This window comes from Kwoniella pini, chromosome 11 (genome assembly GCF_000512605.2).
Source record: "Kwoniella pini CBS 10737 chromosome 11, complete sequence".
Taxonomy (NCBI): Eukaryota; Fungi; Basidiomycota; class Tremellomycetes; order Tremellales; family Cryptococcaceae; genus Kwoniella; species Kwoniella pini.
Window position 1 is genome coordinate 72,062 of NC_091726.1, and position 27,205 is coordinate 99,266.

The following is a 27,205-nucleotide window of genomic DNA, read 5'->3' on the forward strand; positions in this document are numbered from 1 at the left end:
TGAGTTGTTCGTAGCATGACCGCGTCACATCTGAACTCGGTGCTTAGCTTCCATCATCAAAAGTATTCCTCGGCCCTAGTTGCAGGGATGTGTGCGACGCACTCTTGCCACTTTGATTAATTGAGTGAATGCCACTTTGAGGTTGAACGTTCAACCCCCCGGTGGAGGTGATCACAATATAGTATAGTACTGTACACCTCGCATCTAAATCGAAATGTCATCATGTCAATCAACCTTTACATTCTTTCTCTAGTATATAGCAAGCTGAGAGAACGGAAAACCTTCAGACTCATACGATATGGTTCAAGCTTCTTCCTCTTCTTCTTCTTCACGTCGTCGTACGGTGGAAGATGCAGTTGCCTTGATAGATATCGATTCTTTCGATTGGAAGACTTATGAAGGCTCATATAAAGGTAAGTCAGCGATTTCCACAGTGTGTGATACATGTTCAGCGCTATGATCGTTCTTTCGTGGTTGATAAATGAAGAGATATTGATGAAGGACTTGTTGAGATACAGGTCGAGCTTTGATAACTCGTTTGAGTCATATACCGACTTTCCTTTTGAATTCACATTCCTCTAAACCTACGATTCATTCTATAAACCTTGCGAAAGCAGCTTTATTAAGATTGATACCACATATAAAAAATGAAACTTTAGATTATGATGGATATATTCAATCAATTAAATTACTTAAAGATCCTTCATCTCGTCAAAAGACTGATGAAGAAAAGATGGATATTGATGAATCCATTGATTGGCCTTCTTCAATTACTTCAACCATTGGAGATGAACATTTAGATAAAGCATGGGTGGAAAATGCTAAAGAAACTGAAAGAAAGGAAAATTCTAAATTATCTGTTGAGTTAACAGGCTATTTAAGTAATTTGATTAAAGAGAGTATAAGAGTGAGTTTGTTTGTCCTTAAAGACATCTCAATTGTGATGTTACAGGATGCGCTAAAGAAATTTTAATTTACACAATATAGCTCACTTACCTTGCTTTCGCTCAACTCTCGGTCAAAGTTGGTAATTCTCAAGCAGCTATGAAGCATTTTGGAGCAGTAAGAGAATATAGTACGAGTTCACAACATCATGTTGACTTGGGCGTTGGAATTATTGAGGTGAGTTTGAGACTTGCTTACAATTGGACAATGCTGAAAAAAGCTTGTAACGTTTCAGACCCTCTTAGCTTTCAATCAACCTCATACACTTCCTGGACATATATCGAAACTTGAAGCAACTCTTGATCGACTTCATCCTCCAATAATAACGAACAAATTTCAAGCTGAAGCTGCAAATGTTACTGCATCAGATATACGAGAAAGAAGAGCAGCAGAAGCTAAAAGTCAAGCTGTAAGAAGAACTGTGATGGTCAGAATACGAGTTGCAAAAGGTTTGGTAGCGTTATATAACAAAGAATGGAGTAAGGCCGCTACCGAATTGAGCGCTATAGGGGAAGAGGAAGGTGGCTTGGGTGATTTTGAAGGCAAAGTGAGTAATTTCAAGTGAGTGACTGAAAAGAAGCGGAAGCTGATGAGATGGTATTTTATATAGGCAATATCATCAGCTGATTTGGCATTGATCATCACATTCACAACTCTTGCAAGTTCCAATCGAGATAAAATACGACGGGTTTTGTTAGAACAACCCTCATTTAAAGCTCAAGTAGATGATAGTAATTCTTGGTTGATGGAATTGATCAGATCTTTCGTTGATGCTAAGTATGGGGAAGTGATGAAATTACTTTACGCTTCAGAGGTGAGTTTCAAGTTCTATGATATCCCATAAACTGTTTCCAAACCACCTTGCGTAGATGCTGGAATGGCAAAGCATGGTAAACGATGTATAGCTAATATGTGAGTATGTGAAAACATCTATAGCCCACATTACTTCTTAACCCATTCATCTCATCGCATACTTCAAAACTGTTGGAATTGATTCAAACAAGATGTATACTCCAATATGTACAACCATTTTCAACAATTCAAATTCCAGTAATGGGAAATTCGTTCGGTCTTACTCCTGCCGAAATGTTAGAATTATTGGAAAGGTTAGTTGAGGGAGGTGAGATCAAGGGAAAAATCGATTTAATTGATCAAGTGAATCATGAGTTAAATTATGTTTTGCACTATTATTATTATTAGTTGGGAAAACACTTGAGATTAAGCAAATACTGATATGTAAAATTGTTTTGTCAGGTCCTTGTGATGAAAGAACCTGATTATCGAGGTGATTTATACACTAACGCTTTCAAAGTTGGTGAAAAAGCAAGTCAAGTGACGCAATCTGCTATTTTCAGAATGAAAATGTGAGTTCATTCAATTCATCTTCTACTCTTTGGGAAGATACTTATGTTGTGTTCATGATAGGGTCGAAGCTGGTATTGTAGTTGATCCAAGACCACCCAAAGAAAAGGGAGTTACTGATGAGAAAGGACAATTAGTTTTAGATCAAGGGTTGGGTGAAGGTTTGGACATTGATCCAGTTGCTTTTCAGGCGTAGTTACGATTCAGGAGTAGAGTTCGGTTTTAAAAGATTTTGAAAATATGAAAGAAGTATTGTAATATGGCGAAAATGTTGTAAATAATGATGGCAACATGCATTTTTATATGTATATATACAAATCGAAAGGACCTTTCGTACTAAAACAATGTAGGTATAAACAAGCAAAAGAGGTTTTACAATAATGATGTATGATACAAATTTAATTATCTTATATCTTTATATTTCCAAATCCATTGATAATATTCCATTTTGTATTCCTACTACTACTACTAGTAGTACTACTTGAAGGAATTAATTTATTTAATTTATTTTGTGATTCCCAATTTTCATCATCGAAAAAAGATTCTAAAGCTCTTTGTTCTCTATTTAATTTATCAATTTTTAATTGTTTTTTTTTATTACCATTAATTGTTTCTCCTGAATCATGATTAAATTTATTATTAATAAAAAAAGATTCTTCTAATTCAGATAAATTTAAATAAGTATTAGCAATATTTGAATCTAAATTTTTAGTTAATAATTGAAATTTTTTAATTTGACGTTGTTTTTCTCTTTCTTGTTTAACTTTAGTTTCTTCTTCTTGTTGTTGTTGTTGTTGATCAAATTGAGATTTTTGAGTTATTTTTGATTTTAAAATTTTACGATTTGAAATTATAATTGATTTTCTAGTTTGAATTATCCTTGAATGATTTGATATTGCTTCAAAAGGTATTTTATTTAATAATAATAATTCATGTGGCTTTAAAAAAAATTATAAATCAGCTTTAAATTTTTTGATGATAAAAAATGAATATAGTAGAATAGAAGATAATTAAAAGAACTTACGTCACTTGCGTATTTTCTTGCTATTGATAAGATCGTATCTCCTTTTTGCACTTTATGAGTAATTTCAACAATTTCATAATCTTCTTCATCTTGTGATGGTTCGTCACTCGGTATATCATTGTTTGATACATCGTCCGCTTGATTGGAATTTGGATTATCAATGTTTTGAAAAAGATTATTTGAAGGTGAAATGTCATCGTAATTTGGAGGTAAATCTAATTCTTCTTCTTCTTCATCATCGTCATCACCGATCTCGAATACCACTTCTTCTCCTTGAATCGTATTATTCCCACCATTGTTATTCCTTAATAGATTATTACGCCCTCCACCCCTTAATTCATGTGTTCTAGGATCACCGCATCGTAGACAAGGTATATATTCTTTTAATCTGGGATTTCTTTTTATACAGTTACCGCATATAGGAGTTGTACAACAAGGAGTTATGAATGATGTTTTGATTGAAGTTGAAGTGAGTTCAGAAGAACATGTTTGGCAGGACATCTCAATGAAGTGGTTTTAAATCAATATGAAAGGCTTCGAATAATCGAATCGTACCCTGTTGATCTCGACAATGACTGATTAAAACGAGAGGGCGGAAGGCGTGAATATTTGACTGAGGTGCGTATAATTTTCAAAGTCAGTGGTATGAATCGATATCGTGGATCCTTCTAGTGTTGTTATTGATATATTGTCCCTCCTCAACAAAAGCAGTCGCATTCATCATGATATACTTACTGGTATAACAATGATCGACAGAGATGATAATCGGTGGCGAACCTCCACCGGGCATCTTTGATACTAAAATAAAATGCCACAATCCGATTAATCCGAATACCTGTGTATGATAACGCCGCCGGTAAACATATCTATATATCTTATTATTATCTGGAATAAATTGGGAATACTATTAAGGATGTGGGGTTATTCCAGATACTTGTGGAGATTGACGTGCTTTGTAGTAGCTACCTACACCACTCTTTATTATTCACTCCAAACCAAACGTAAAAAAGTTGGAAACTCCCATTTAATTCACTCCCTGTGTTTGTTAAAAGTAATATAATTAGCCAAGTTAGACATATATGAATATCGCTATTCGTAGATTGTCAAATACTGCTAAACACTTGAATTTATCTAAAATGTCGGAATATCAAACTAGAATCATTGGCGTGAGTATAGATTGTATTGTATTCCTTTCATCAAAGGTATTATGTTGTTGACTGGGAAAATTATGCACCTTTAGGCTGCCAACACCCTCGGTTAGTTATGAGCCATTTGTTTTGCTATCTCTTATCACTTGACTGACGAGGTCATATATAGAACACCGAGTCTTCCTTGAAAAAGAGGGCAAGGTCGTTTCTCCTTTCCAGTGGGTTTCAGTTCTTTCTGTACTAGCTGTGGTCTTGAGAAGGCTGGACATCAGCTGACACCTCTCGCAGCGATATTCCTCTCTTCGCTGATGAGGCCAAGACTGTCCTCAACAGTGAGTTGAAGCATCTAAGCTAGTGCATCGGTGGACATATCTGATTACTGACTCTGCTTCTCTCAAACAGTGGTTGTTGAGGTACCAAGATGGACCAACGCTAAGATGGAAATCTCCAAAGAAGAAGCCTTCAACCCTATCAAGCAAGGTAAGTGTCTTTCAGTTACCCTGTTTGACTAGATAGAGGCAACGTAGCTGATGATGAGATGGTTGGCAGATATCAAGAAGGGTAAACTCCGATACGTTAGAAACTGTTTCCCACACCATGGGTACATTTGGAATTACGGAGCTTTCCCTCAAACATGGGAAGACCCAAATGTTAAACACGCTGAAACCGGTGCTAATGGTGATAATGATCCTCTTGATGTTTGTGAAATTGGTGAAGCTGTAGGATACGTTGGACAAGTTAAACAAGTTAAAGTACTTGGTATTATGGCTCTTCTTGATGAAGGTGAAACAGATTGGAAAGTTTTAGTTGTAGATGTCAATGATCCTTTGGCTCCAAGATTAAACGATATTGAAGATGTTGAAAGACACCTTCCTGGTTTAATTAGAGCTACAAATGAATGGTTCAGAATTTACAAAATCCCTGATGGTAAACCTGAAAACGTTTTTGCTTTCTCCGGTGAAGCTAAATCTAAGAAATACGCTGTTGAAATCATTCATGAATGTCATGAAGCTTGGAGAAAATTAGTTCACGGTGAAACTGCTGCTTCTAACGAATCATACAATTTAGCCATGTGAGTGCCTATCTCAGCTTTTCTTAACCTTATGGTCAATTGGATTTTCGCTGATAAGCGTCTCATTCGTAGCCACAACGCCTCCGTCAAAGGATCCAAGGGACTCGTTTCTACCTCCGACAATGTTTATACCTCCCTCCCAGCTGATTCTAGGAAACCTGCCGGACCTATTGATCCTTCCAGTGGGTTTTACTCTTTATTATGCGTAATATCATTTTGGCATACTGACTCAATTGTGCACTTGCAGTCGACAAGAGCTTCTTCATCTCCTCCGCTTCTGCTTGAAATTCAATTTCAAGTAGTAGATTGTGATCTCAATCGGCATTGGCGATCATGTTGCCACCAAATAACAGTAATCACAATATGAGTGAACGGGAATGGAAATGCATATGCATATTATACATTACTTGAAAATGTGTCTTGATGCATGGATGGAAAGGGATGAGTTTACAACGATTTGAGTTGAAATGATCTACTCATCTAATTTTTACTATTGATGATATATGACTAATCTATAAGAGGTAAATTCATTTCTACATGAATATCTCTAACAGTTCTACCTGTGATTTGACCATACTGAAAAAAAAAAAAAAAAAAATCTCATCAGCTCAATGATTAATGGATTTCGTGAGAAATATGAGAACTCACTTTACCAATTAAGATTTGAGTACTATCTTTAATTTCATTATATTCATGTAAAAGTTTAATATGATTTTGAACTATTTCATATGCATTATGATCACTATTATCAATATTAAACAAATATTTTAGCAATTTCCTTAGTCTTATTCTCATTTAATCTTTTGAGAGATTATGAATTACCCTAATTTGATTTTCAATTCTATTAATTCAGCTTTTAAGATTTTGATACGTTCTTCTTTTGGATCTTTGATAAGTTTAGTGGATATATTGTCATTCGAATTGATAAGGGAATTTGTTGTCAGATTTGTAGAATTAGAAGAAGAAGGTGAATTTGACTTAATTAAGGAGAGATCAATTACCAATATTTTACAGTAACTTTGATGAAAAAGACTCACTTGTGACATATTGAACTATATTCCAAATGAGAAAGATTATTGTACTTGTTATAGAGATTCTAGAGAATGAGAAGAGACAGAATAGAAAGGAAATGGATTTAAAACTGTTTAGTATATACGCTTAAATTTCAAAACAAGCAAAGCGAAATTGAAAGTGGGTGACGTCACTTTCGCAATGTTCTCGGGTAAATCAGTCGCGATTTTATCTAATCTCTCGTTCTCTCTTTCTTTTTTTTCATTCCGACCTCCTCTATTATACTTCAGACAACGACCATTAGCCGATTCGATCTCTGAGATTCATTAAAAGCCTTTCGAAGTATTGTGGCCTGATCTAGAAAGATGTGCATACAAAATGACGATTCATTCCCGAGCCGACAAGATATTGATTCTGACAAGATTAAAGGAACGGAATGTCCAGATTGGGAGACAATATTATTACCGCCGGATCATATATTGAGTCATTGTAAGTGCTATAACAGCTCTTTCGGTACTACAGTATCCTGTATAGCAAGTCTTGGATTTGCGTGACAGATCATGACTGATTTAGCTTGAATATAATAGTGACTGACGCCCATTGTCACCCTACTGATCTGAATCAGACACTCGAAACATACGATAATGTCAAATTAGGTGGTTTGGCAAGTATGGCTACTATACCAACAGATCAAGATCGAGTAAAATCACTAAGTAGAGATAGGCCTTGGAATAGTAAAAGAGATAAGGGGAAGGGCAAAGAAGGAAAAGGAGTTGGCGTGGTAGCTTGTTTTGGTAAGTTTATTTCAAGGTATACCGCAATACTAGAGTACTACGGACCTCATCTTCTCAATGCTATTGAAGGAGGTTAATCTAATGAACTGAATTATAGGCTATCACCCATGGTTCACTCATCAATACACCCTTCAGTCACCTAAAGCGATCCCATCGAAAGAAGAACATTATTTTTCTCTATTCGCACCTACTTCTGATAAAAACAAGGATTTATTGAATATGTTATTACCCTACTTGCCAGATCCATTATCATTCGATACCTTATTATACAAGTTAAAGGAAGATATTCAAAAGAGTTTGTCGGAAGGAAGATTAACGATGTTAGGTGAAGTTGGATTAGATGGATCAGCAAGAATGAGGTGGCCAAAATCTGCAAGACATTTACATCCTGACTTTATTACGACAGAAAGCACCAAAGATGAAGATGAAGATTCGGAATGGAGAAGGTTGACACCGTTCAAAGTTCCGATGAATCATCAAAGGTCTATTCTGGAGAAACAGATGGATTTAGCTGTGGAATTAGGTGTAAATGTTAGTTTTCATAGTGTCGCTTGTGCGGGTAAGTCATCGAGATTACAACGAGACTCAGTACAATTCAGTTAAGATTTACAGGATTGATACTGATTATTTGAGTGATTGTTTTAGGACCCTCCCTTGATACTCTCATCTCGATGCGTAATCGACATGGAATACGTTTCACGAATCGAATTAATGTAGATTTACATTCTGCCGGTGGATGGTCTCCTGAATTTTGGAAACAAGCCGAGGTGAGTCATATCTCTTTCATGAAACAATGAATCAAGATCCAAAAATGGATTTGACTGAATTTATTGAAACTAGCTGATTTGGCTTTTTATTTTACTTTTTGGTTCCAATTTTAGCGGAATTTATCAAATTTATATGCTTCTCCTTCAATATTCATAACTTCTCGCTCACCTTCTGCTTCCTCACTCATAGCTGCAATTTCGAAAGATCGGATGTTAATTGAATCTGATTCACATGATGTGACGTTAAGTGATAGATTGGTTTGGGCTGCAACAGAATGGATATCAAGATGTAAAGGATGGAAATTGGAAAGTAGGGATGAACATCCTTTTGATATTGCAGGAAAAGTTGAAGATTGGAATTTATACGATGATGGGATGGAAGAAGAAGAAATTGATCATAAAGGTGATATCATTGATAAAAAGGACGACGATATTTGGACGGTCAGGAAACTTGAAAGGAATTGGATGAGATTTATCAAGTTGATCGAAGATTAATGTTTAGTCAAGTAACATTCATTTCGTATTGGTTTGACCGGTTTATATTTTAGCATATTAGCATATTCTATCATTATATATTCAGTTCAACTGGAAGATACGAAAGCTCCAAGTGAAAGAAAGATTGAGTGATTATCTTAATCTATAATCAATTGATTGTATGATTAGCTAATTTACGAATTTACGAATGAGAATAATCAGGGCAAATTGGACTTGGTAAAGAATAATGGATAGGAAATTAAATCTTCAGATTTGGTGGTTTGATATCTAACTTGCATATTGGATGGTCCGTTGAAGACAATTCTAGGCGGATCAGGAGAGATGAGTGGCGCAAATTGATCAGAAGTTTGTTTTGCATCTAATGCACAATGAGCAGTTTGCTCAGAGACAGGAATCGGAATTCTTATTCGCATTTTGAGATTTCAGTCTTCGTTGTGAGCAGTGGTAGCTTAGCTGGATCAAGAGAGACGGGGCGAAAGATACAGTATTAATTGTCAGGATTCAGATCTTTGATGGAGAGAGTAGGATTGATTTCCTCAGTGTCAGGTGCACGGCTTTGTATCCTGCTGAATAGATTATAGACTAATTCGACCGGAAGTACGACGGTTTCAAACAAGGTTCTTAACACACGTACGTACTTGTATGTAGTTATACTGTATTCTGGAAAATCTCAGTCTTAGATTTAAGCACTACAAGGTCAGAGATGGTTTTCCGATTGTTCGACCTTTTATGTTTTCATGAAATTGCCAATTAGCTCATCTTGCTTTATCATCAAATCATTATTGAGATATCTTTGTTCAACTTTTATCCCTCGCTGTTTTTATCAGTTCCTCATCGATTAGTAATTAGAATCTTCTGAATCTTTCTGAAATTCATCTTGTCAATCTTGTTATGTTTGTTGAAATTTTGTGCAAGAAAGACGGGAGGCAAGGGGGACGGGGTCGTGAGAGTGTAAGAGAACGGATACGACGAATAATCAGAAATGTTTTCTCCAGGCGGAATTGATATAATTAATATAATTAAAGAAGATCTTTGCCCATTGCAAGACATATTCGCCAGATATCACTATAGCTATGGCATATAGAATACATCTCTCTATATGTATGAGCGAGAAAAGTATTAGGCTGTATATATTCAATCATTTGCAAATAAGGGAATAAGGGTCAACCATACATTACCCTAATTACCTTCTATTTGATAGTCTCGTTCAAACCGTTAAAGTCATGATACTATATTGATGGGAAAAAGACACACTTGTCAGCGGGCTTCACTTCTGTATCACAGCTCAACATGACTCACCCGTCAATTACAAACGCATCCACCGTCCTACCATCAGAAGCACCCTGCCTTAAGGCGTTGATATCAGGCAAATCTCCAAAGGTAGCAAGTAACAACCCCGCATCTTTTACAGAAGCAACCAACGAAGGTACTGCCGCGAGGGTGGTAGCTTCAAGTATAACACCTAAGAGATTTGTGGATTTCGCGAAGTTGACAGCTTCTCTTACGCTCAAACATCTTAAATCGGATTCCTCTTCTGGCGATATAGGTGTAAGACGTTTTCTACCTGACGAAGGAGAAAGAGCTGGGTTGGAAGTTGAAATACCGCAATATGATGCGAAGAATACTGCGTCTGTAAATTGAATGTATGATCAGCCAAAATCATCAGGGGTTTAGGAAATAAAGTAGCATCGTTGATAATGAAGAGCTTGAAGACTTACAATTAGGTTGTTTCCAGTTCAAAGCGGTAGCTACTTCCGGCTCGAAACTACTAAAAATGATCTTCCGACCTATCGAAGGATTGGGATTGGATTTACCATTTTCGTATATTGAATGTAAGATTGAATCCACCCATTTATTGACTTCAATGATTTTGCCGAATCCTTTAGTTTCAGATGTTTTTGGCCGCAAATATTCAAGTAAAAGGTTTAAACCTATTTCGCTGGGCAAAATACTGAGGACATGATCGAGAGTCGACATGCTTCCATTCAATATACTAGACCACCCACTCATTGTTGAGCTAGTATTATCAGGTTGTAAAAGTAGATTCTTTGATCTAGCGATATGTAAGAACTGTTCTAATGTTACGTCGGATACAGCGATATCAAGATGTTCGATGGGTAATTTGATTTCTGGGTAAAGAACTGGAACTTCATCTTTAGTCACTTGCACAACCACATGAACGTATTCCCCACTTAGGGAACTTGCTGTGACCAAAGTAGATTCGCTATTGTTATTTGATGGAGCATTTGTGACTGGTGGTCGAAGTGAAGGTGAGGAGGTAGATACGGATAGTGGTCGGTGTGATTGGAATTGATGAGCGTGATCTTGAGCAGGTTGCGAAGGTGTGACTTTTGATTTCCAGTATGTTTCTACTCTTCCTCCAATCTCTAATTGAGCTCCTTCAAATGGCTTGATACATGATACTTCGAATGCCACTTCTCCTATCGTCTTTAGATTATGATCCAGAAGAGGAGCGACTATACCTTTGTGATATGTCACGTCATTGAAAGTCGACGGCAGGACTATCGCTCGGCCGATAACCTTAGATCCAAAGGTGGGGTATAAGGACAATTCCAACGTAAACTTTTCTAGTGATTGAACTTGGAAGGAGAACACTTCTCTCTCGTCGGCTAGAGGAAGTATTACGGAATGTGGGACGGCTTGGATGTCGGATTTAGAAGTCATGACTAGTTTGAGTGATGACCAGAGATTCAATGAATCTTGACCTGATCGGGAGTATAATTTGATAGGCGGTGCTTTGGATGAGGAGGATGGACGGGAGAAAGGATGACCGAGAGAAAGCTGAATGAGACATCGATTGGCAAGGAATTCATGGCCGTATACTCGGAGCCTGAACATTGTGGTATGTCAGCAGATTATACCATTTATACGATGGCGAACGGGAAGCTCACGGGATTATAGGCGGAGGCAATGAGAGAGACGGTATCAGCTCGAACTCATCCGCAGGAGGGTCAAGCATAAGATCAGATCCTGGACTAAGACTATCCATCTGCGGATCAGCTGCTAAGCCCAGATTTTCCATGCCTTCTAAGGTATTTTGCTTCCCATTTAACTTCGCCCCATTATCCAGTAGGTAATTCAGGCATTCGACATGTCCAAACCAGGCAGAATACCATCCTGGCGATTTCCCGTACTCATCCGACGCATTCACATCGCACCCAGCCTCCACCAGAACTTTTATACATCGCAAATGACGTGCTTCTCCCCCTATAGCAGCGTGATGTAAAGGTGTCCAAAGGTTATATTTGTCTTGTCTGTCTTTTCCTCCTCCGTCCGCTCCTCCTTCCTCCACTAACAACTTGCAGATAGATTCGTGACCGGCCTTCGCTGCAAAATGCTGTGGGTATAACCCTTCTGAATTAGGTATTACTTTGGCTCCGCATTGTAACAACAATCTTGCCACTTCGAGATGACCGAATTGACAAGCTAAAGAGAGCGGTATCAAGTCGTTCGATATCGCAGTGGGTTCCAAGGTGAGTTTGTCTTGAACAAATATGCGCACCACTTCGAGATGACCTTGAGTAATAGCGTGCATCAGAGGTGTGTAGCCGTCTTTGTCGGTAGTTGATGGGTCCACGCCTTGAGAAAGGAGGAAAGAAACGACTTCGGCATGACCATGCATTGAAGCATAATGAATAGGTCTTCTGTCGTAGGCATCAGCTTTTTCCAATAAAGCCCTATTATTTTCTGCACAAAGCTTGATGAGTGGTAAAGATCCGATAATTGATGATTGATGAGCAGGAGATCGACCATTGATATTATCGATATATCCATAATCCAACTTGATGCTACTCAATACTAAACCCAAGTATTCTTTCGGCACGTGTAAGGCGGCTCTCCATAATATTCGCATTAGTCGGGTTGAGGACAATCGATCTCGATGTTGCTTAGCCTTTGCAATCTTGAGCCAATCGACTATAGCATCCTTTCCGCTATTGAAAGCTTTGGTCATATTTGATTCTAGATCCGCTAAAGCATCTAAAGCTAATGAGTTTCCACTGTCTACATCGAACTCTCCTTTTCTACTAAAGCTCAGACCGTCTCCACCAATAGAGTCCGGTAAGGATGCATCCCGTTCTAAGAAAGAGGTTGAGAGGTGTTCCGAGCCATTTTCTATATCTAGGAGATTTGCAGTAACGATATCTGATAATTTCGCTATGAATTCTCGATTGAAACAAGGCTGAACTTCCACTTGTCTTTCGATATACAGCTCTTTCGTATTACTTTTACTTCTCTTATCCCATTTCTTCAATATCTTCCTGAACCCTGTGGCGTTGATTTCGATAAATCCTTGTAATTTACCTAAATCCCGCTCGAATAGCCTCCATCCTTCTTCTAATGACGTCCACTCTGCGTCTTTGCGCGTACTCCCGTCAATAGCTGGTTCAGCTGAGGGTGATCCGGGGCCCGTCGTATTTTGCAGCAATCGTTTACGGTTGGATAATAGTGTGAGTAGTCGAAGTCGTAAATCGCGCTCTTTGACAAGATAGAAGGTATTTATCTGAGTTCCTTATTAGCTTGCAATTAATAAGGTAAGATGCGATGGAGCTCACTTTTTCCAGTTCTCGTTGTAAGGTGAAAAAGAAAACGTCTCTATGAGCCTTGAAACTCTCGCTTCTATCGTTTCCTCCAGTAGGATCTCTACTCATCAACGCACTACCGGTGTTCGGCGCCGGCGGTTCACTTTCAGCTGGAAGAGGTTCCAAGTCTTCTATTATAGATGAAGAAGCGGTAATTGGGTCATTGTGTTGGGTTTGGGGAGATAGCGAGCCAGAATCGATATCATTTTTGGGATTACCGCTACCTGGTGTTCTTTTGGCAGGACGTAATCCGAGAGAAAGGAGTGATGCATCTGACGCTGGTCTGCCTGCGGCGTAGGAGTTGATGATTTTCTTGAGAGCCTGAGTACAAGGGGGACGATAGGTCAGATTTGTGATTACATAGCTGTGATTTAGGTTATAGGTTTCTCACTTTGTAATTCAGATAGTACTCTCCCCATCCCGGTACTTGCTGCGATTGAATTGTTTTACCGAACTGCGGTTTGCCAGAAAATTAGATTACCCAGGAGCATTGGAAGAAGAAAGGCATAATCCTCTCACCTTCATCTTGTACTCTGCAAGAAATGATCAGATTGGGCGCTGATCCTACTTGTGAAAGACACAAATGGTGTCGGTAGAATATCGAAACGTGTATACCGAAGTTTATCCTAAACTCTTATAAAATCTTGCGATTGAGGCTTTGAACCAACTGATCTGAGCTGTCGAGCAGCTTTAGGTTATTCTTTGAATTCTGCTAAGCTAATCATGGATTTTCAATAATATATGCTTCTACAATGATTGGATTATTACGAGTTAACGAAATATATGTATAGATGAATGTGTAGATGGATGAAATTGGTGGAGGTGTAGATTGTAATTGATTATTGGCTGATAACGCTGCACGTGCGCGCAATCTATCGCAACCCTGGACAACTTTCACTAAATTCTTTATTGTATTGTACCAACATTCACGAAGCAGAATCTATGCATATCAAATTAATATTAGGCTTCCACATGCTTGCATGTATATGGACATTGAAAGATCTTTTTCATATGACTCCTCTTACTTACATACTGATGATTATGTACCATTGACTCTGCTCAGAAGCTCATAATCTTTGTGGATTATATGGTTACGTAAATTTGTTGATTGCGGTCCTCCACTTATCGTGTCCGCTATGATTCGTACTAACAAAGGTATGACATCAACGATAATGATGATGACGAGCAGATAATGAAATGTCAATTACCGTATCCATATAACTTGAAAGTAGTCTGATAGTGATACTGAGAGTTCTGTACATCTGGTATACATGATCAAAAATTTTATTTATAATTGAAGATCAATCGGAATGCCTTCAATGCACCCACTAATTTCTGAAATCTTTTCAGAATCTTCAATCTCTTTAACAGATTTACAAGATTGTTCAAATGGAATTTATTTACATAAATCAACAGGTCAAAAATATTTTACAAAAGTACAATTTGATATAGAACAAATGAAAGGTGAAATAGAAGGATTAAAAGAAATGTATAAAACAGCAGGAAATACAGGATTAATACCAAAAGTATTAGGATTTAAAATTAATCAAGATAAAAAAGAAAGTGTAATGGTAACTCAATATTTTGAATTAAATTCTTCTTCTTCTTCAAAAGAAGAATTTCAAAAAGAATTAGGATTTAAATTATCAAAAATGCATAATTTACCTCCTGAAAAAGAAGAAAAAGGAAAAGATAAAGATAAATCAAATTATAATAATAATGAAAAAGATAAATTTGGATTTTATGTAAATACACATTGTGGAATAACTAAACAAAATAATGAATTTACTGAAAATTGGGAAGAATTTTTTAGAGATAAAAGATTAGGTGATTTAATAAATCGTATAGAAGATTCAACGATAAATAAAGAATGGGAAATTATGAAAGAAAAGTAAAGTTTCACATAACATATTTTTTTTATTTTATATCGTTTCAATGCTTATTTTAGAAAATTTGATTGAAAATAGGACGATACCAATTTTATTAAGATCTTTTAATCCACCTCCTAAACCTGTTGTACTTCATGGAGATTTGTGGTCAGGTAATAAAGGATTTGATTTAATTAGTAAATCAGTTGTTATTTTTGATCCTGCTTGTTATTTTGGTCATAATGAAGCTGATTTAGGTATAACTCATATGTTTGGAGGTAAGTTTTGTGAATATCGTAAAAAAAATTTGATTGTGTAAGAGAATTAATCAAATGAATTGTTATGTTTTTATTGAAATTTATTAGGCTTTACAAAAGATTTTTATGATTCATATCATTCTATTCATCCTAAATCAAAACCATATTATGAAGAACGTCAAAAATTATATGAATTATATCATCATTTGAATGTGAGTCTATCAAGATGATTAAGATTATATTCAATATACATGCATTGCTTAAGCTGATGAGATTTTGAAATAGCATACATTGATGTTTGGGGGAGGTTATAAATCAGGAACTTTATCGATAATGCGTAATCTGAATGATTGGGCAAAAGACAAAGAAATTCCATAAATAACGCCTTTTGATGATAATATCATCGCAGAACTGCTATTCCTCTGCATAAATGATACGCTTAAAAGGATGCATAAAACATGATAGGTGATACATAATGCAACATGCTTTCAAACGCTCCTAGCTTCACTCCACAACAAGTCTTATTCGATAAAAATTATCGTCTCTTACTTCTCCTTGTACGTTTCTCAGACTCTACACTAGGTGATCTTTTACGTCTATCAAAATATATCAAAAAGCAATCAATCAACATGATTTCATTCTCTCAAAACACACTGAATCAAGAATCCAAGTGGAATAATCAAAACTCACCTTGACCGCCTTTCATCCTCTTCTTCAGATTCCCAACCTCCCGGACCTAAAGCTGGAGTTGACACAGAATTACCACTTCCTTCTCTTTTTCTTTTAGATCTAGAAGAATCATCTTTTTCTTTTTCTTTCGTTGATTTTCTATTTGATCTTTTTTTATCTCTTTCTCTATCTTTATCACGATGTTCATCTTCAGAAGTATAATCATCATATTCTCTTTTAACAACATTTCTTTCTCTTCTTGAAGAAGATCCACTACTTTTTTTCGGTGGACTAACAGATCTCGATTTCGTTCTAGATCTAGATCTAGATCTAGATTTATCTTTAGATGTAGAAAAAGATACTGAATGACTTCTAGATCTAATCTGTGAATGTGATCTTGATCCTGTATTTATAGGAAATTCACCTTCTTCTTCATGATTTTCCTGCTTCTTGATTAAGTTCACATCTCGATCTGAATCTCCTCCTTCTCCACCACCATAATCTAATGAACCAGCTCCAGAAGTATCTACTTTATCTTTATCTCTAAATCTGCCTGCTTTAGGTCCTGTAGGAGCTGCAAATCCTGCTCTAGGTCCTAATGGTACGCCTAGCACATATCATATCGATTAGCATGCTTAGCTAATATATTTGGGCGAGTCTCAAGCTCACCACCACCACGTCCGCGCAATGGTACTCCTCGAACAGGTACGCCTCTAACTGGCATACGACCCCTCATAGCTGGATTACCCATTTGGGCTATCATTTGAGGTTCAAGGGTTTCTCCACCAGTCTGCAAGAATATCAATCAGCTCGATTGGATCCATTATAAGCAAGGGCTAAGCTTAGACTCACCTCTACGCCCTCTTCCAGCTTAACCTCTTCACCAACTTCTGAAGGTCCTTGCGCGACGTGAGGAGGAATTATAGGTCTACCTTGATTCCCTGGTATAGGTCTAACATTCATACCTTGTTGTTGTTGAGGCATCATTTGACCTTGCTGTTGTTGCTGATTTTGCATATTGCCTGGTCCGCCCGGTCCTCCTGCAAAAGGCATTTGTTGATTCATCATACTCATATCTAAACCTTGCATAGCCATCATTTGTTGCATTTGAGCTTGCATTTGAGGATTCATCATTCCCATTTGTTGTTGAATTTGATTAGCCATCATTTGCATTTGAGCTTGTTGTTGTTGTGCTTGTTGAGCTTGTTGAGCTGCTAACATTGGATTAAATCCATTTGAATTTTGTTGAAGGTGTAAAAGTGTTGCAACATCTGGTGGAAGTCCATTCATTGGTGGTACGTTCATCTACAGATAGGTATATCAGCATGACACCTCAAGATTAAGGAAAAGAAATCTCACCATTGCAGCTCTACCTTTTTCCATATCACTTTTATACCTTAAATATCTAGGAAAACTAATTTCATCAAATCCAAAATTAAAATAATCACTTAAAACACTTCCAGGTTTTCTCCAAGGTTGACCTGAATTTTCAAATTGAGTCATATCAATTTCAAATACACTTTGACCAGTTGAAGGTATAATTCCATTTCCTGGTCCATTATATTTTGAAGATGAAGAAGAAGATACAGGTGGTAATTCAGATTTAGGTAAATTTGGATTTAAAGGTGGTATTCCATCAGAAGTTTGACTTAGTATATCTGCACCAGAAGCTGGAGGTTGTAAATTTATACCTATATCTGTTGTTGTTGGTGTAGAAGATATAGGAGGATTTGTAAGTGGTCCGGATGTTGAAGGAGGTGGCACAGAAGCTATACCTGGTCTTGAAGTTGGTGTGTATTCAGTCGTTTGATTTGCTGTTTGTTGAATGGCTAAGAATGCAGGTGACAGTGAGCTACTCGAGTCTAGTCTGAGTGCGAGGAATGGCTATCATACTCACGTCTGGAAGGAGTACCTGCTAGGGGCGTACTCGGAGTTGCTACAGGAGCAGGAGTGGTACTAGTAGCTGTATGTGCCCATTTACCTATTCCGATAACATTTGAGGGCGCAGTTTGGGGTTTCCTGCAGAGCGTGATGATGCATATCAATAAAATCCGCTGTGTGATGATTGGAATTTGCATACCTTAGGTCCAAAGTCCTTGCATTTTGTCCAGTGAATACCACTTTTATATCATCATCCGATTCATCTGAATCTTCTTCATCATCTTCATCTTCTTCTTCAACACCTCCATCTTCAGGATTATCAACAACAGCTAAAGAAGGTTCAATACCATATGCAGCGAGTGATCTGAAAACAGATCAGATAAGCACACAGACTTTGAAGTACCGAACGAGTCTATTTTAAAACAAAGAGACTTACGCTGCCATAGCTGCTGTCATTCCATTCGAGACTGCTGTAGCGGCCTCTGTGTTGGAGGTCGAAGCTACTGGCTGAGCAGGTACAGAGGATGCCGCATTCGTTTCGTTTTGTACTGTAAATGAAATAGGTTTAGATATCCCACTTTGTGGCACCATGAACAAGCAATTGAAGACGAAGATTCACTCACCATCTGTTTGAGGTAAAGCTACTTCAGCTTTAGGAGGTGACTCGTCCCCGTACAAGAAAGCATCATCGTCGTCTATATCCATTTTTTCGTGTTCGTTCTTTCGCTAGAGCTATGTTGTATTGAGCTTAGCGACCTTGATATTCTTTAGCAAGCTGACTGAACAATGATGAATCAAAGGTAATAAATAATCAATCTACAAAGCATTAAATGCGACGAGCCGAAGTTAATGCAAGTTACGTTTACCGGTTAGAAGTTATTTATCTGATACTACCATATAAGCGAATATTACCATTGAGAAATAGCAAACATAGTATAGTACCTGTATATGCATAGGATATGTATCGCAGATACAAGGGTATGCAATGGAGTATTGTATATTATACCATAAAAACAAGACAAGATAGGTATGATATACTGAATTCCGACATTTTGAGATCTAAACATATGCAGGGTAATCTACTCGGTGATACAAAATATACTATAAGTCCCCGTTCTTTCATGATCGCTTCAAGTGACTCGCCTCAACGATGATACTTCTGTGAATATTCTTCCTCTTCTGGTTCTTCTCCAACTTCATACAAACCGCATCAGCTGTCCGGATCTCATGCACCTGCCAGCTGGAAGACGACTTACCAAAGTGCAACGGTTCACCATGTTTATACCTCGCCGGACTAGGTTCCCTTCCAGGAGTCAAATCAAATATCATACCTTTTTCAGGTGGTTCTAAGCTCGAAATTTCAGAACGATAATCTTCGTATCGCGAGTCACCACTTTTTCTACCTTCTTTGATACCTTCCTGAACTGGAGGTAAAGTTGATTGATGATCCGTATCAAAGTACCCCTTTTCTCCTTGATCTTCTTCAAACGGTTCCAGGTCAGGTTCGATGAAATCCCTATTATACTGATCGACAATTCGATGGATTGTATCTCTTGTATCCCTGTTCCTTCTTGGTGTGGGCTGTAACAATTCGGGTCCATCAAGCGACGACCGCCTTCCATGTTCTTCGCTAAACCGTTCTCCATTAGAGGATGTGAAGGTTTCTTGAGATGGAGAAACAGGTTCAAAATCTCCCAAATCCACTTCGTCCGAAGTAGTAATCGCTTTTCTTCCTATGCTTTGCTGTCTTTCTGGAGGTACACCTCGAGGAGTAGCTGCATCTGCATCTTCTGATAACCTCTCTTGAGGAGGCGTCGTTTGATCAGAAAGAGGATTTGGTGAAGGATGTCGTGCTGGTGGATGGGGAGAAACAGGTAATCCCTTGTTATGCGATTGAGGAAGAAGAGCATTTTGTCGATCCATTCGTTTAGCTCCATTCGTCACCAGGATATCTGATCTCGTCATCAGTAAGATCACACTCGACGTTGTATGGTCCATTTACTGGACTTACCCATCCATTTGTCATCATGGTTTCTCACTGTAGGATCGCCGTCTTTTGGTGAGGGTTCAGAGCTACTGACCCCACTAGCACTATGTAATTCGAATTCAACACCTTGTGCTTTTTGGTACTTCCTCTCCTTCCTAGTTGGTTTTGTGTTTTCTGTACTCTCGTTCGATTTGACTCTTCTCATGGTCTTCTTAGCGGAACCGAAGAACAATCCTTTCGTTTCGTTCATCTTTGGACCATCCAGCTGTCTCTCACCGCCCGACCTAGTTTTATGTCTTGATTTAACCGGAGATACGGGCGTGGCCGTCTCACTTGACATATGCCATACTGAAGTGTGGGGTTGATCGGAAGCGCTCTTGGTAAGAGTCACTTTCTTGGTTTGAGCCCGATGTAAAAGCATTCGATCGAAATCGTCATCTCCCCATCCATGGCCTAAGCGTGATTTGACTGTATCATTCTGTGGGGGTTGATTGTTCCGCTTTTTGTTTCTAGGTGAGAAGAGGGTGAAAGTTGATTTCTTCTGAGCTGGTGTGAGTAGTGCTTGTTGGTATTCCTTTACAGCCACCCTGTGAGCTTAACGCCTAATTCAACAAGATTGGCAAAGCTCACCAACGGCACCGTCTCTTCTAAAAGGAAATACAGCTCAGTCTTCCTAGGATCACCGAGCGGATCACTGTCTTGCATTCTCGAATCGATTCTTGAAGGCTTGGCCTTGTACTCGATCTATATAACTCATCAGCTGACTGCAAATGCAAAGTCTCATTTGATCGAGAACAACTGACAATGGCCCAATTGGACTCTCGGAAAGTCAATTCTTCCCTATCAACCCATCCGCAACCTACGATTAGATCTGCCCAACAATCGACGAACGCTTCTTCAAGGTACACTCTTCCCTTTTCGTCTATACTTCCGTTCACAGAGGAGTCAGGGAAAGCCTGAACTCCGAGTCGAGGCGTTGTATCGTAATTGAAAGGCACCGAGTCTTTCTGAGATTTGTGCAATCTGCGTCGTAACTCGTCTCGTTCTTTTGGCCAATCAGTGATCTCCTTCTCGATGGGTTGGGCGAATGTCAAAGAAACGTCCAGGACGTTATCTGTACGATTGAACCCTCCTGAGGGTGAAGCGAATTCTGACCAGTCCATCGTACGCCTTCTTTCTGATACGCTCTATGTGGTCCAAGGGGCGATAAGCACAAATCCTTCCTGGCAGTCTCAACGCCAAGCTTCAATGCGAGGCGCGACCCCGGCCACACTTACATTCTTAGCGCTCTCAGTCAGATCAAACTGTAACCTATTCCTGATATCCTCTTTATTCTCCTTTTTGCCATGAGCCAAGGATGGCGCATCAAATCCACCTTCCTCAAACATACTCCATTCTTTACCTGCTAAAGACGAGAATCGCCCATCGCTATCATCGCTCTCCTCGCCTGCGGTACCGATACTTCTGCCTCTCCTGCTCCGAATCGATCCGTTCTTCAAGGCGGGTTTTGTTGCACTCCCATAAGATATCGGTCGACTTCCATCACCTATTGAGCTAGCCAGTAAGGGTAAATTTTCTTTCACCATCATTCGTCTCCTATAACTTTGGGAAAATTTCGGTCGGCTCATATCTCCTCTCCTAGCTGTCCAAATGACTCTATCCCAAGCATTCCATTTTTGTTCTGTCGGTAGATCGCTAACCCATGACTCCGCTGCTGCTAGTAAGTCTTTCGAATACGCTCTGACTACTCTGCTGGCGGCTTCGCACCTTACAACCCTTGCACCCTTTCTCGGGCCGCCTCTGGCTAATTCCCCATCAGATGGAACCATAGCTGGATATCCTGTTACCCATTCTTTCAACCTGTGTGGTAAGTCGGCCAATCCTAAAGAGCCTTTTGGGCTAGTCGATCGTATGTAAGCGAGTAGAAGGTGCTCGGTAGCTGAGGCGGCTTGCACAAATGCCGTATGAGCTTCCATTGCGGTCGAAGAGGTCGGGATATCGAATAAGAGCGGCGCAAAAAGGGATGACAGAGCATGTGGGGTCAGGCCGGATAAGTGTGAATGCGCTGCAAAGCGGGAAAGCAGGTGCAGGAGAGGTGTTATAATCAGGTTGTATACGTCGTTGGGTACGATCAGTGCTAAAAATGGAAAGGCATCGGTGGGATATCCAGCAGCTACACGGCCGATACGATATGGAATCAGCCATACGACGCAAGGAAGGCCGCATAAATGCTGACTAACCTCTTTCTCTACCTCTCCATTCTTCGTAAACTTCCCATTCCAAGACACCATGACAGATCTCCTTCGTTCCCTCCTTCATCCGCGTGACTCGACTGAGAGCCCATCGAAGTAGCCAAGCCAATTCATGCTCTTTCGCAAACTTGACATCTTGCTTAAACGCTTGATATTTTATGTTCGAGCTGGAGCTGGATCCCATAATCAGCAATCTAAGAAGTCGTGACAAACTGAACTTACGACAAAGTATCCAGATAAGCTTGAATAAGCATTTTTGTCCTCGTTTGATTCAGTTCTAATGCTTGATTCGAAAAAAGCATCGGAATTGTTAGACCTGATATTCCAGAGTCAGCTAACACCCACGGAGGACCTTGAGTCAATAGCTCACCTCTTCGAATCAATTCTATACTAATCAGCTCCAGCACATGGCCTACTTCTCGCAATCCTAAGACACTTCTATTGCCAATTTCAGCCAAGAAGCCATAATGCCTCAGACCCGTCACTTGATCAGAGTGATACGAGAACGAGTCGACCGAGTTGGTCGAAGTGGTATACGGATTTATATGGGTAGGTAAGAAGGTCGATTTCGGTGGAAGGAGGGGAGGGCTTGCATCATGGTCTGGAGGTGAATGAGGTGGAGTCAATGGAGGTACTGGTCGATTCGGGAGCGTCCTATAGAAGAGATAGTGACATGTCAGGTGAGGCATCGAGGCTTGTTCAAGCAGGCTTATCATGACAGCTTACTTCGATATACCTCCCGGTATAGTACCAAATTCACCTACTCCAACCTCATACTCCTTACCACCACTGATCGACGCCCCTCGCTTTTCTGGTGATTGCGAACCGAATCTAGAGACAGGAGGTGTAGGTGGTAATTTTCCTTTCTTGGGTGTTGTCGCTGTACGTGAAAATATCGAGGGCATCTATAGCACCTATCAAAGTCACTACCGATTCCTATTATTGGTAAGATATCGATCGTTGTGATTTGTATTGACGATACCCAGGCGTGTAACTCGACAACGCAGGAGGGAGGGAGGGGAGCTCTGGCTATGGTAAAGGAGTAGTATGCGGTGTTGACTGTCGATGGATCAGTGGCGAAGTGTTGTTGATAAACGATATTACTTGACCGGAATGATAGGTCGTGTTTAATTGGATTGTAAGCGAAGCGATGTAGAGAGTCAATAAGAAAGATGACGGTTTTACACGTTGTAAAAGAATGAAGATAATTATGAGTAGAACTATTGAAAGGATGAAACGAATTTAAATGGTTATACTATCAAAGGATGATTTATACTATTATAGTACGAAGCAGCGATCAATGCGTCATTTGTTTGTTTATGATGAGGTGATCAAAGCTTTAGTAACATTGCACAGATCATGTTTTTACACCTTTTGATTAGTTCATAATCCCCTTCAAAGCTTAATTAGTCAATCTTATAGGATGAATCTTCAAGTCAGCTCAGAGAAAGGTAATATCGTACCATTTCAGCTCATACACGAACAACTATCTCTTTATCACCCCCAAGTCCTGTTTCGCTTGAATTTCAATTCCATTATATCGAATTGTGCCTTGTTAGTATTGTTGTCTTGTGTAGATCTGCTTTTCATTTTTGATAAATCCAAGATACAGATGGTCGATACATTATATCACGGGCGAACAATAAGGAACAGGAGCAAGGGGGTTCCCGATGAGATGTTTCATCTTTTATATTCGCTTTTAATGTTCGTTCCTCTTTGACTTTTCTTTTTAACGCGTCTGTTTTCCTCATTGACCGATCAAATTCCGATTGCATGTATATGCGTCCCATCTTGTATGAAGTTTAATAAGACAGATAGTGTTCGAAGATGTGTTGATACTGCTTAGTGAAATGGGATCTAGGGCTATCGGATTGATAATGCTACTTGTGATTAATACTCGTAATGTTTTTATTCAGCCCACTCTGAACTTGTAATTTACCCTGAAATAGAAATACGGCCCCCGCATTCAGTTATCTTTTGGCAGCTAATAATCCTTTGTATGTATCGAACAAATCGGCTTGTTGGTCAAAGTCATTGGTCTCATATTGTGAATACTCCCAATTCAACATCAAAGCTGTGCATAGACAAACCATACATCACCAACGCACAAGAAGTGACTGAGAGCTCTTGTAGGCAAACTAGCAACAAACAAACAAACGGTGTCAACAAACGTTGTTGACTTGAACCAAACAATGACATCCTCAACCCACTCAAATGACCCAATCCTACCCCTTCACACAACCTCACCTGCATATTATCCACCAGTATCTTCGACACAAGATGACGGGTATGTAGGACCTCAAAGCAATGTAGAAGGTACACCATGCGATGTTCACCCATTAGAACGTTCGGATTCTGCAGAAGCTTCTTGTCCCCCTCCTGCTCCTATTCGTCAATTTTCTGACTCATTAACAAACGGCGTAAACAACAATTCTCGAAGAACTCGACGTAGACAAGTAACTATCTTACCTCCCATTACATCCTCAGCTTTAGGTGATATGAGTAATACACATGGATCTTCAAGTTTACCTAATAGTAATGGTAGTAATAGAAGACGAGCTCATACTGTAGGAGTAACTATGAAACCTCGTCAACGTATACCTTCTTTCTCTGAACAAAACCAAGAGACTGAGAATTTGATTAATGAAAGATCGGATAGATTATCACCCTTGAATTCGTCGTTAAGAAGGGGTACGATCAATAAAAACGATTTAGAAAGTGGTTTATCGCAGAATGGTGGATCTGTTAGTGGAAGAGCTAGATCAAGTTCAAATGCTTCAAGACATAGTTTAAGATCTGAAGAGAGGAGATCAAGAAGATCATCAACACCAGTTGAATTTGATTTGACTTCTCCTACTGGTCAAAATGGACAATCAGAAAGCCATCAATTAGATGATGAATTAGTGGGATTATTAGATGTTATTGATCCTGAAGTTTCTACAGTAAATCATCTTCAAAATATGACAAACTCAGTTCTCGTTCCTCATTTACCACAATTATGGAAAAGAAGGCCTGAAGTACAATTACCTCAAATACCAAGTGAGGAGTCGATATCGTAAGTGATTTGATCTTGTTGTAACTCGGTCTCGCACAGGATTATTTTACTAATTCATTAAATGCGAATAGGACAATGAACAAAACTGCTCATACAAGACAAAGATCTGCAACTAATCGCTCACGTAAAGGCTCAATCTCTCGGTTCATACCAGGTAGATCATCGTCAGGTGAGCAAGTCGAACCCAAAATGGAAAGGGATGAATGGAAAGGAATATCACCTGTACCCATTCCAGAATCAGAAGAAACTTCGACTGGGGATAACGGTGAAACTTTAAAAGCCACACCAGAGACACTGAGAAGAGAGGAATTTGAAGATGATGTAGAAGATATAAAAGAAGATCATCAATTAGATAAACATGTTAAACATATTTTGAGATCATCTAAAAGGCAAAAGATTAAACAAGGATTAAAAGGTTTATGGACTTTTGTTAAGACTCCAATGGGTGCTATAACTGCTATTTATGGATTCTTGGTTGTCTTTTGGGGTGCTGCAATTGTTTTATTCTTGTTAGGGTGGATTCCTACTAATAGTAAAAATACTAAAGATATTTGGGTTGGTAAGTGACTTTTATCCTTAGCAATTTCAAACTCTCATCCAGAAGTGGAATTTGGCTGATATGTGTTAATAGAAATCTCTTCTCAAGTCGAGAATGGTTTATTTACTGTCACTGGTGTCGGATTGATTCCATGGAGAGTGATTGATACTTATCGTAAGTCTACATCATGCAGATGCAGGACTGTATTGACAACGATGAATCACCATAGGAATGTCTGTGATATGGACGTTGAAGAACAGAGATTCTAGACTTCGTAAAAAACAAGGTTTACCCGCTATTGAAGATGAAAATGATCTTCCAGATCCAGAATTAATAAAAGATTACGTATTTGTGCTCTCTGAAAAAGATCAAAAGAACCTCAAATATCAACAAGAGAAATTTGCTACTTCTCAAACATGGTATCGAGCTCATGCAAATGCTACTCATAAAGCTTTTCCTATGAAGTTCGCTTTGTGGAATACTATTGTAGGTTCTGCGTGATGAAAGAAGAGATAATTGCTGATGGATATTTGGACTGATAGTTGATGGACGGTAATTCATTCTTCCAGTGCTTATTGTGGTATGTTATTGTCTGATGCAGTGTGACATGACTCAATCGCTGATATACATTTGCTTGTCTATCGTAGTGGAACAATGTGGGGATTAAGTGAGTATATCTATTCTTATATAATTCAGACTGAATGAATAGATTATGATCATTCGCTAAATTTTTTTCCAATGTAGATCGACATCAAAGACCGGCTTGGACAACTGGTTGTTTGATTCCTTTATCTTTCTTATGTGGTATAGGTGCAGCAGTTTTAACATGGCAAGGATCAGCAAGAACCAAAAAATCAGCTTTAGTTTCTGAAAAATTACGTCAAGCTTTAAATGTACCTATAGCATTAGCAGTACCAAGAACAATAGATGGGACAGATTTAAATTCAACAAATAATAAAGCAAATACAATTGACATACCATTGAAAAAAACTGAAAGTCCTAAAAAACAATTACATGAAAAAACAGCTACTGGAAAAGGTCGAAGAGTTACAATTACTTTTGATCATGTAAATGATGAAGCTAATGATCGTGATAATTTATTGAAAGGAGATATGAAAAGAGATAGAGGAATTACAAATACTTCTCCTCAAATAATTCATAAAGAATTGGATCTGGATTTAGGTAGAGTGATTAGTACGAATAATAGAAATGAAAATGAGAATGAAATTGATAGAGAAAAGAATGAAAATGGGGATATTGCTTTAAAGGAAGTTAGGTAATTTATCTTGGGATTTAAGGATAGCTTTGTACGCATTATTAATTTAGTCATGTTAATTGTAAAATCTGAGATTCCTATTTGTAAGTTACCGGTAAAGAGAGATATTGAAGATCTTGATAGTAGGTTTACATTACATCGTGACCTCTTCTTTACTTTTTAAATGCCAAACGTCGGAACGAAATAGTCATTCTTACGATAAA

General features: G+C 38.6%; 11 protein-coding genes across 11 annotated transcripts; 5 read left to right on the forward strand and 6 right to left on the reverse strand.

The window, feature by feature from the left end:
* Positions 1-298: 298 nt before the first annotated feature.
* On the forward strand, positions 299-2,503 carry I206_107363 (uncharacterized protein; the record flags this gene model as incomplete). Its single annotated transcript, XM_019157408.1, has 8 exons — positions 299-413; positions 519-907; positions 988-1,122; positions 1,181-1,492; positions 1,556-1,759; positions 1,882-2,100; positions 2,200-2,309; positions 2,371-2,503. 8 exons carry the CDS (start codon positions 299-301, stop codon positions 2,501-2,503), a joined length of 1,617 nt encoding a protein of 538 aa, XP_019009048.1.
* Positions 2,504-2,714: 211 nt separating this feature from the next.
* Positions 2,715-3,832, reverse strand: I206_107364 (uncharacterized protein; the record flags this gene model as incomplete). The annotated part of the gene is made up of 2 exons (XM_019157409.1): positions 2,715-3,245; positions 3,332-3,832. 2 exons carry the CDS (start codon positions 3,830-3,832, stop codon positions 2,715-2,717), a joined length of 1,032 nt encoding a protein of 343 aa, XP_019009049.1.
* Positions 3,833-4,467: 635 nt separating this feature from the next.
* On the forward strand, positions 4,468-5,836 carry I206_107365 (inorganic pyrophosphatase; the record flags this gene model as incomplete). Its single annotated transcript, XM_019157410.1, has 8 exons — positions 4,468-4,497; positions 4,572-4,587; positions 4,649-4,697; positions 4,768-4,811; positions 4,882-4,959; positions 5,029-5,551; positions 5,624-5,733; positions 5,799-5,836. The coding sequence occupies 8 exons, from the start codon at positions 4,468-4,470 to the stop codon at positions 5,834-5,836; spliced, it is 888 nt and encodes a 295-aa protein (XP_019009050.1).
* Positions 5,837-6,058: 222 nt separating this feature from the next.
* I206_107366 (uncharacterized protein) lies at positions 6,059-6,597 on the reverse strand (the record flags this gene model as incomplete). The annotated part of the gene is made up of 4 exons (XM_019157411.1): positions 6,059-6,127; positions 6,200-6,293; positions 6,374-6,528; positions 6,589-6,597. 4 exons carry the CDS (start codon positions 6,595-6,597, stop codon positions 6,059-6,061), a joined length of 327 nt encoding a protein of 108 aa, XP_019009051.1.
* A 330-nt stretch (positions 6,598-6,927) lies between these two features.
* I206_107367 (uncharacterized protein) lies at positions 6,928-8,618 on the forward strand (the record flags this gene model as incomplete). The annotated part of the gene is made up of 5 exons (XM_019157412.1): positions 6,928-7,051; positions 7,150-7,356; positions 7,454-7,915; positions 8,002-8,123; positions 8,238-8,618. The coding sequence occupies 5 exons, from the start codon at positions 6,928-6,930 to the stop codon at positions 8,616-8,618; spliced, it is 1,296 nt and encodes a 431-aa protein (XP_019009052.1).
* A 197-nt stretch (positions 8,619-8,815) lies between these two features.
* I206_107368 (uncharacterized protein) lies at positions 8,816-9,031 on the reverse strand (the record flags this gene model as incomplete). Its single annotated transcript, XM_070203508.1, has 1 exon — positions 8,816-9,031. The coding sequence occupies one exon, from the start codon at positions 9,029-9,031 to the stop codon at positions 8,816-8,818; it is 216 nt and encodes a 71-aa protein (XP_070059609.1).
* An 882-nt stretch (positions 9,032-9,913) lies between these two features.
* Positions 9,914-13,744, reverse strand: I206_107369 (uncharacterized protein; the record flags this gene model as incomplete). Its single annotated transcript, XM_019157413.1, has 6 exons — positions 9,914-10,248; positions 10,337-11,469; positions 11,531-13,140; positions 13,193-13,540; positions 13,611-13,673; positions 13,739-13,744. 6 exons carry the CDS (start codon positions 13,742-13,744, stop codon positions 9,914-9,916), a joined length of 3,495 nt encoding a protein of 1,164 aa, XP_019009053.1.
* Positions 13,745-14,529: 785 nt separating this feature from the next.
* On the forward strand, positions 14,530-15,722 carry I206_107370 (uncharacterized protein; the record flags this gene model as incomplete). Its single annotated transcript, XM_019157414.1, has 4 exons — positions 14,530-15,110; positions 15,187-15,365; positions 15,453-15,556; positions 15,630-15,722. The coding sequence occupies 4 exons, from the start codon at positions 14,530-14,532 to the stop codon at positions 15,720-15,722; spliced, it is 957 nt and encodes a 318-aa protein (XP_019009054.1).
* Positions 15,723-15,879: 157 nt separating this feature from the next.
* On the reverse strand, positions 15,880-18,599 carry I206_107371 (uncharacterized protein; the record flags this gene model as incomplete). The annotated part of the gene is made up of 9 exons (XM_019157415.1): positions 15,880-15,940; positions 16,035-16,620; positions 16,683-16,803; positions 16,866-17,318; positions 17,373-17,842; positions 17,911-18,032; positions 18,094-18,258; positions 18,331-18,442; positions 18,518-18,599. 9 exons carry the CDS (start codon positions 18,597-18,599, stop codon positions 15,880-15,882), a joined length of 2,172 nt encoding a protein of 723 aa, XP_019009055.1.
* Positions 18,600-19,038: 439 nt separating this feature from the next.
* Positions 19,039-23,038, reverse strand: I206_107372 (uncharacterized protein; the record flags this gene model as incomplete). Its single annotated transcript, XM_019157416.1, has 10 exons — positions 19,039-19,088; positions 19,151-19,846; positions 19,906-20,455; positions 20,512-20,625; positions 20,685-21,068; positions 21,159-22,054; positions 22,122-22,306; positions 22,356-22,449; positions 22,504-22,787; positions 22,860-23,038. 10 exons carry the CDS (start codon positions 23,036-23,038, stop codon positions 19,039-19,041), a joined length of 3,432 nt encoding a protein of 1,143 aa, XP_019009056.1.
* A 1,287-nt stretch (positions 23,039-24,325) lies between these two features.
* On the forward strand, positions 24,326-27,006 carry I206_107373 (uncharacterized protein; the record flags this gene model as incomplete). The annotated part of the gene is made up of 7 exons (XM_019157417.1): positions 24,326-25,188; positions 25,260-25,747; positions 25,820-25,900; positions 25,956-26,212; positions 26,269-26,306; positions 26,374-26,393; positions 26,471-27,006. The coding sequence occupies 7 exons, from the start codon at positions 24,326-24,328 to the stop codon at positions 27,004-27,006; spliced, it is 2,283 nt and encodes a 760-aa protein (XP_019009057.1).
* Between the last annotated feature and the right edge of the window lie 199 nt (positions 27,007-27,205).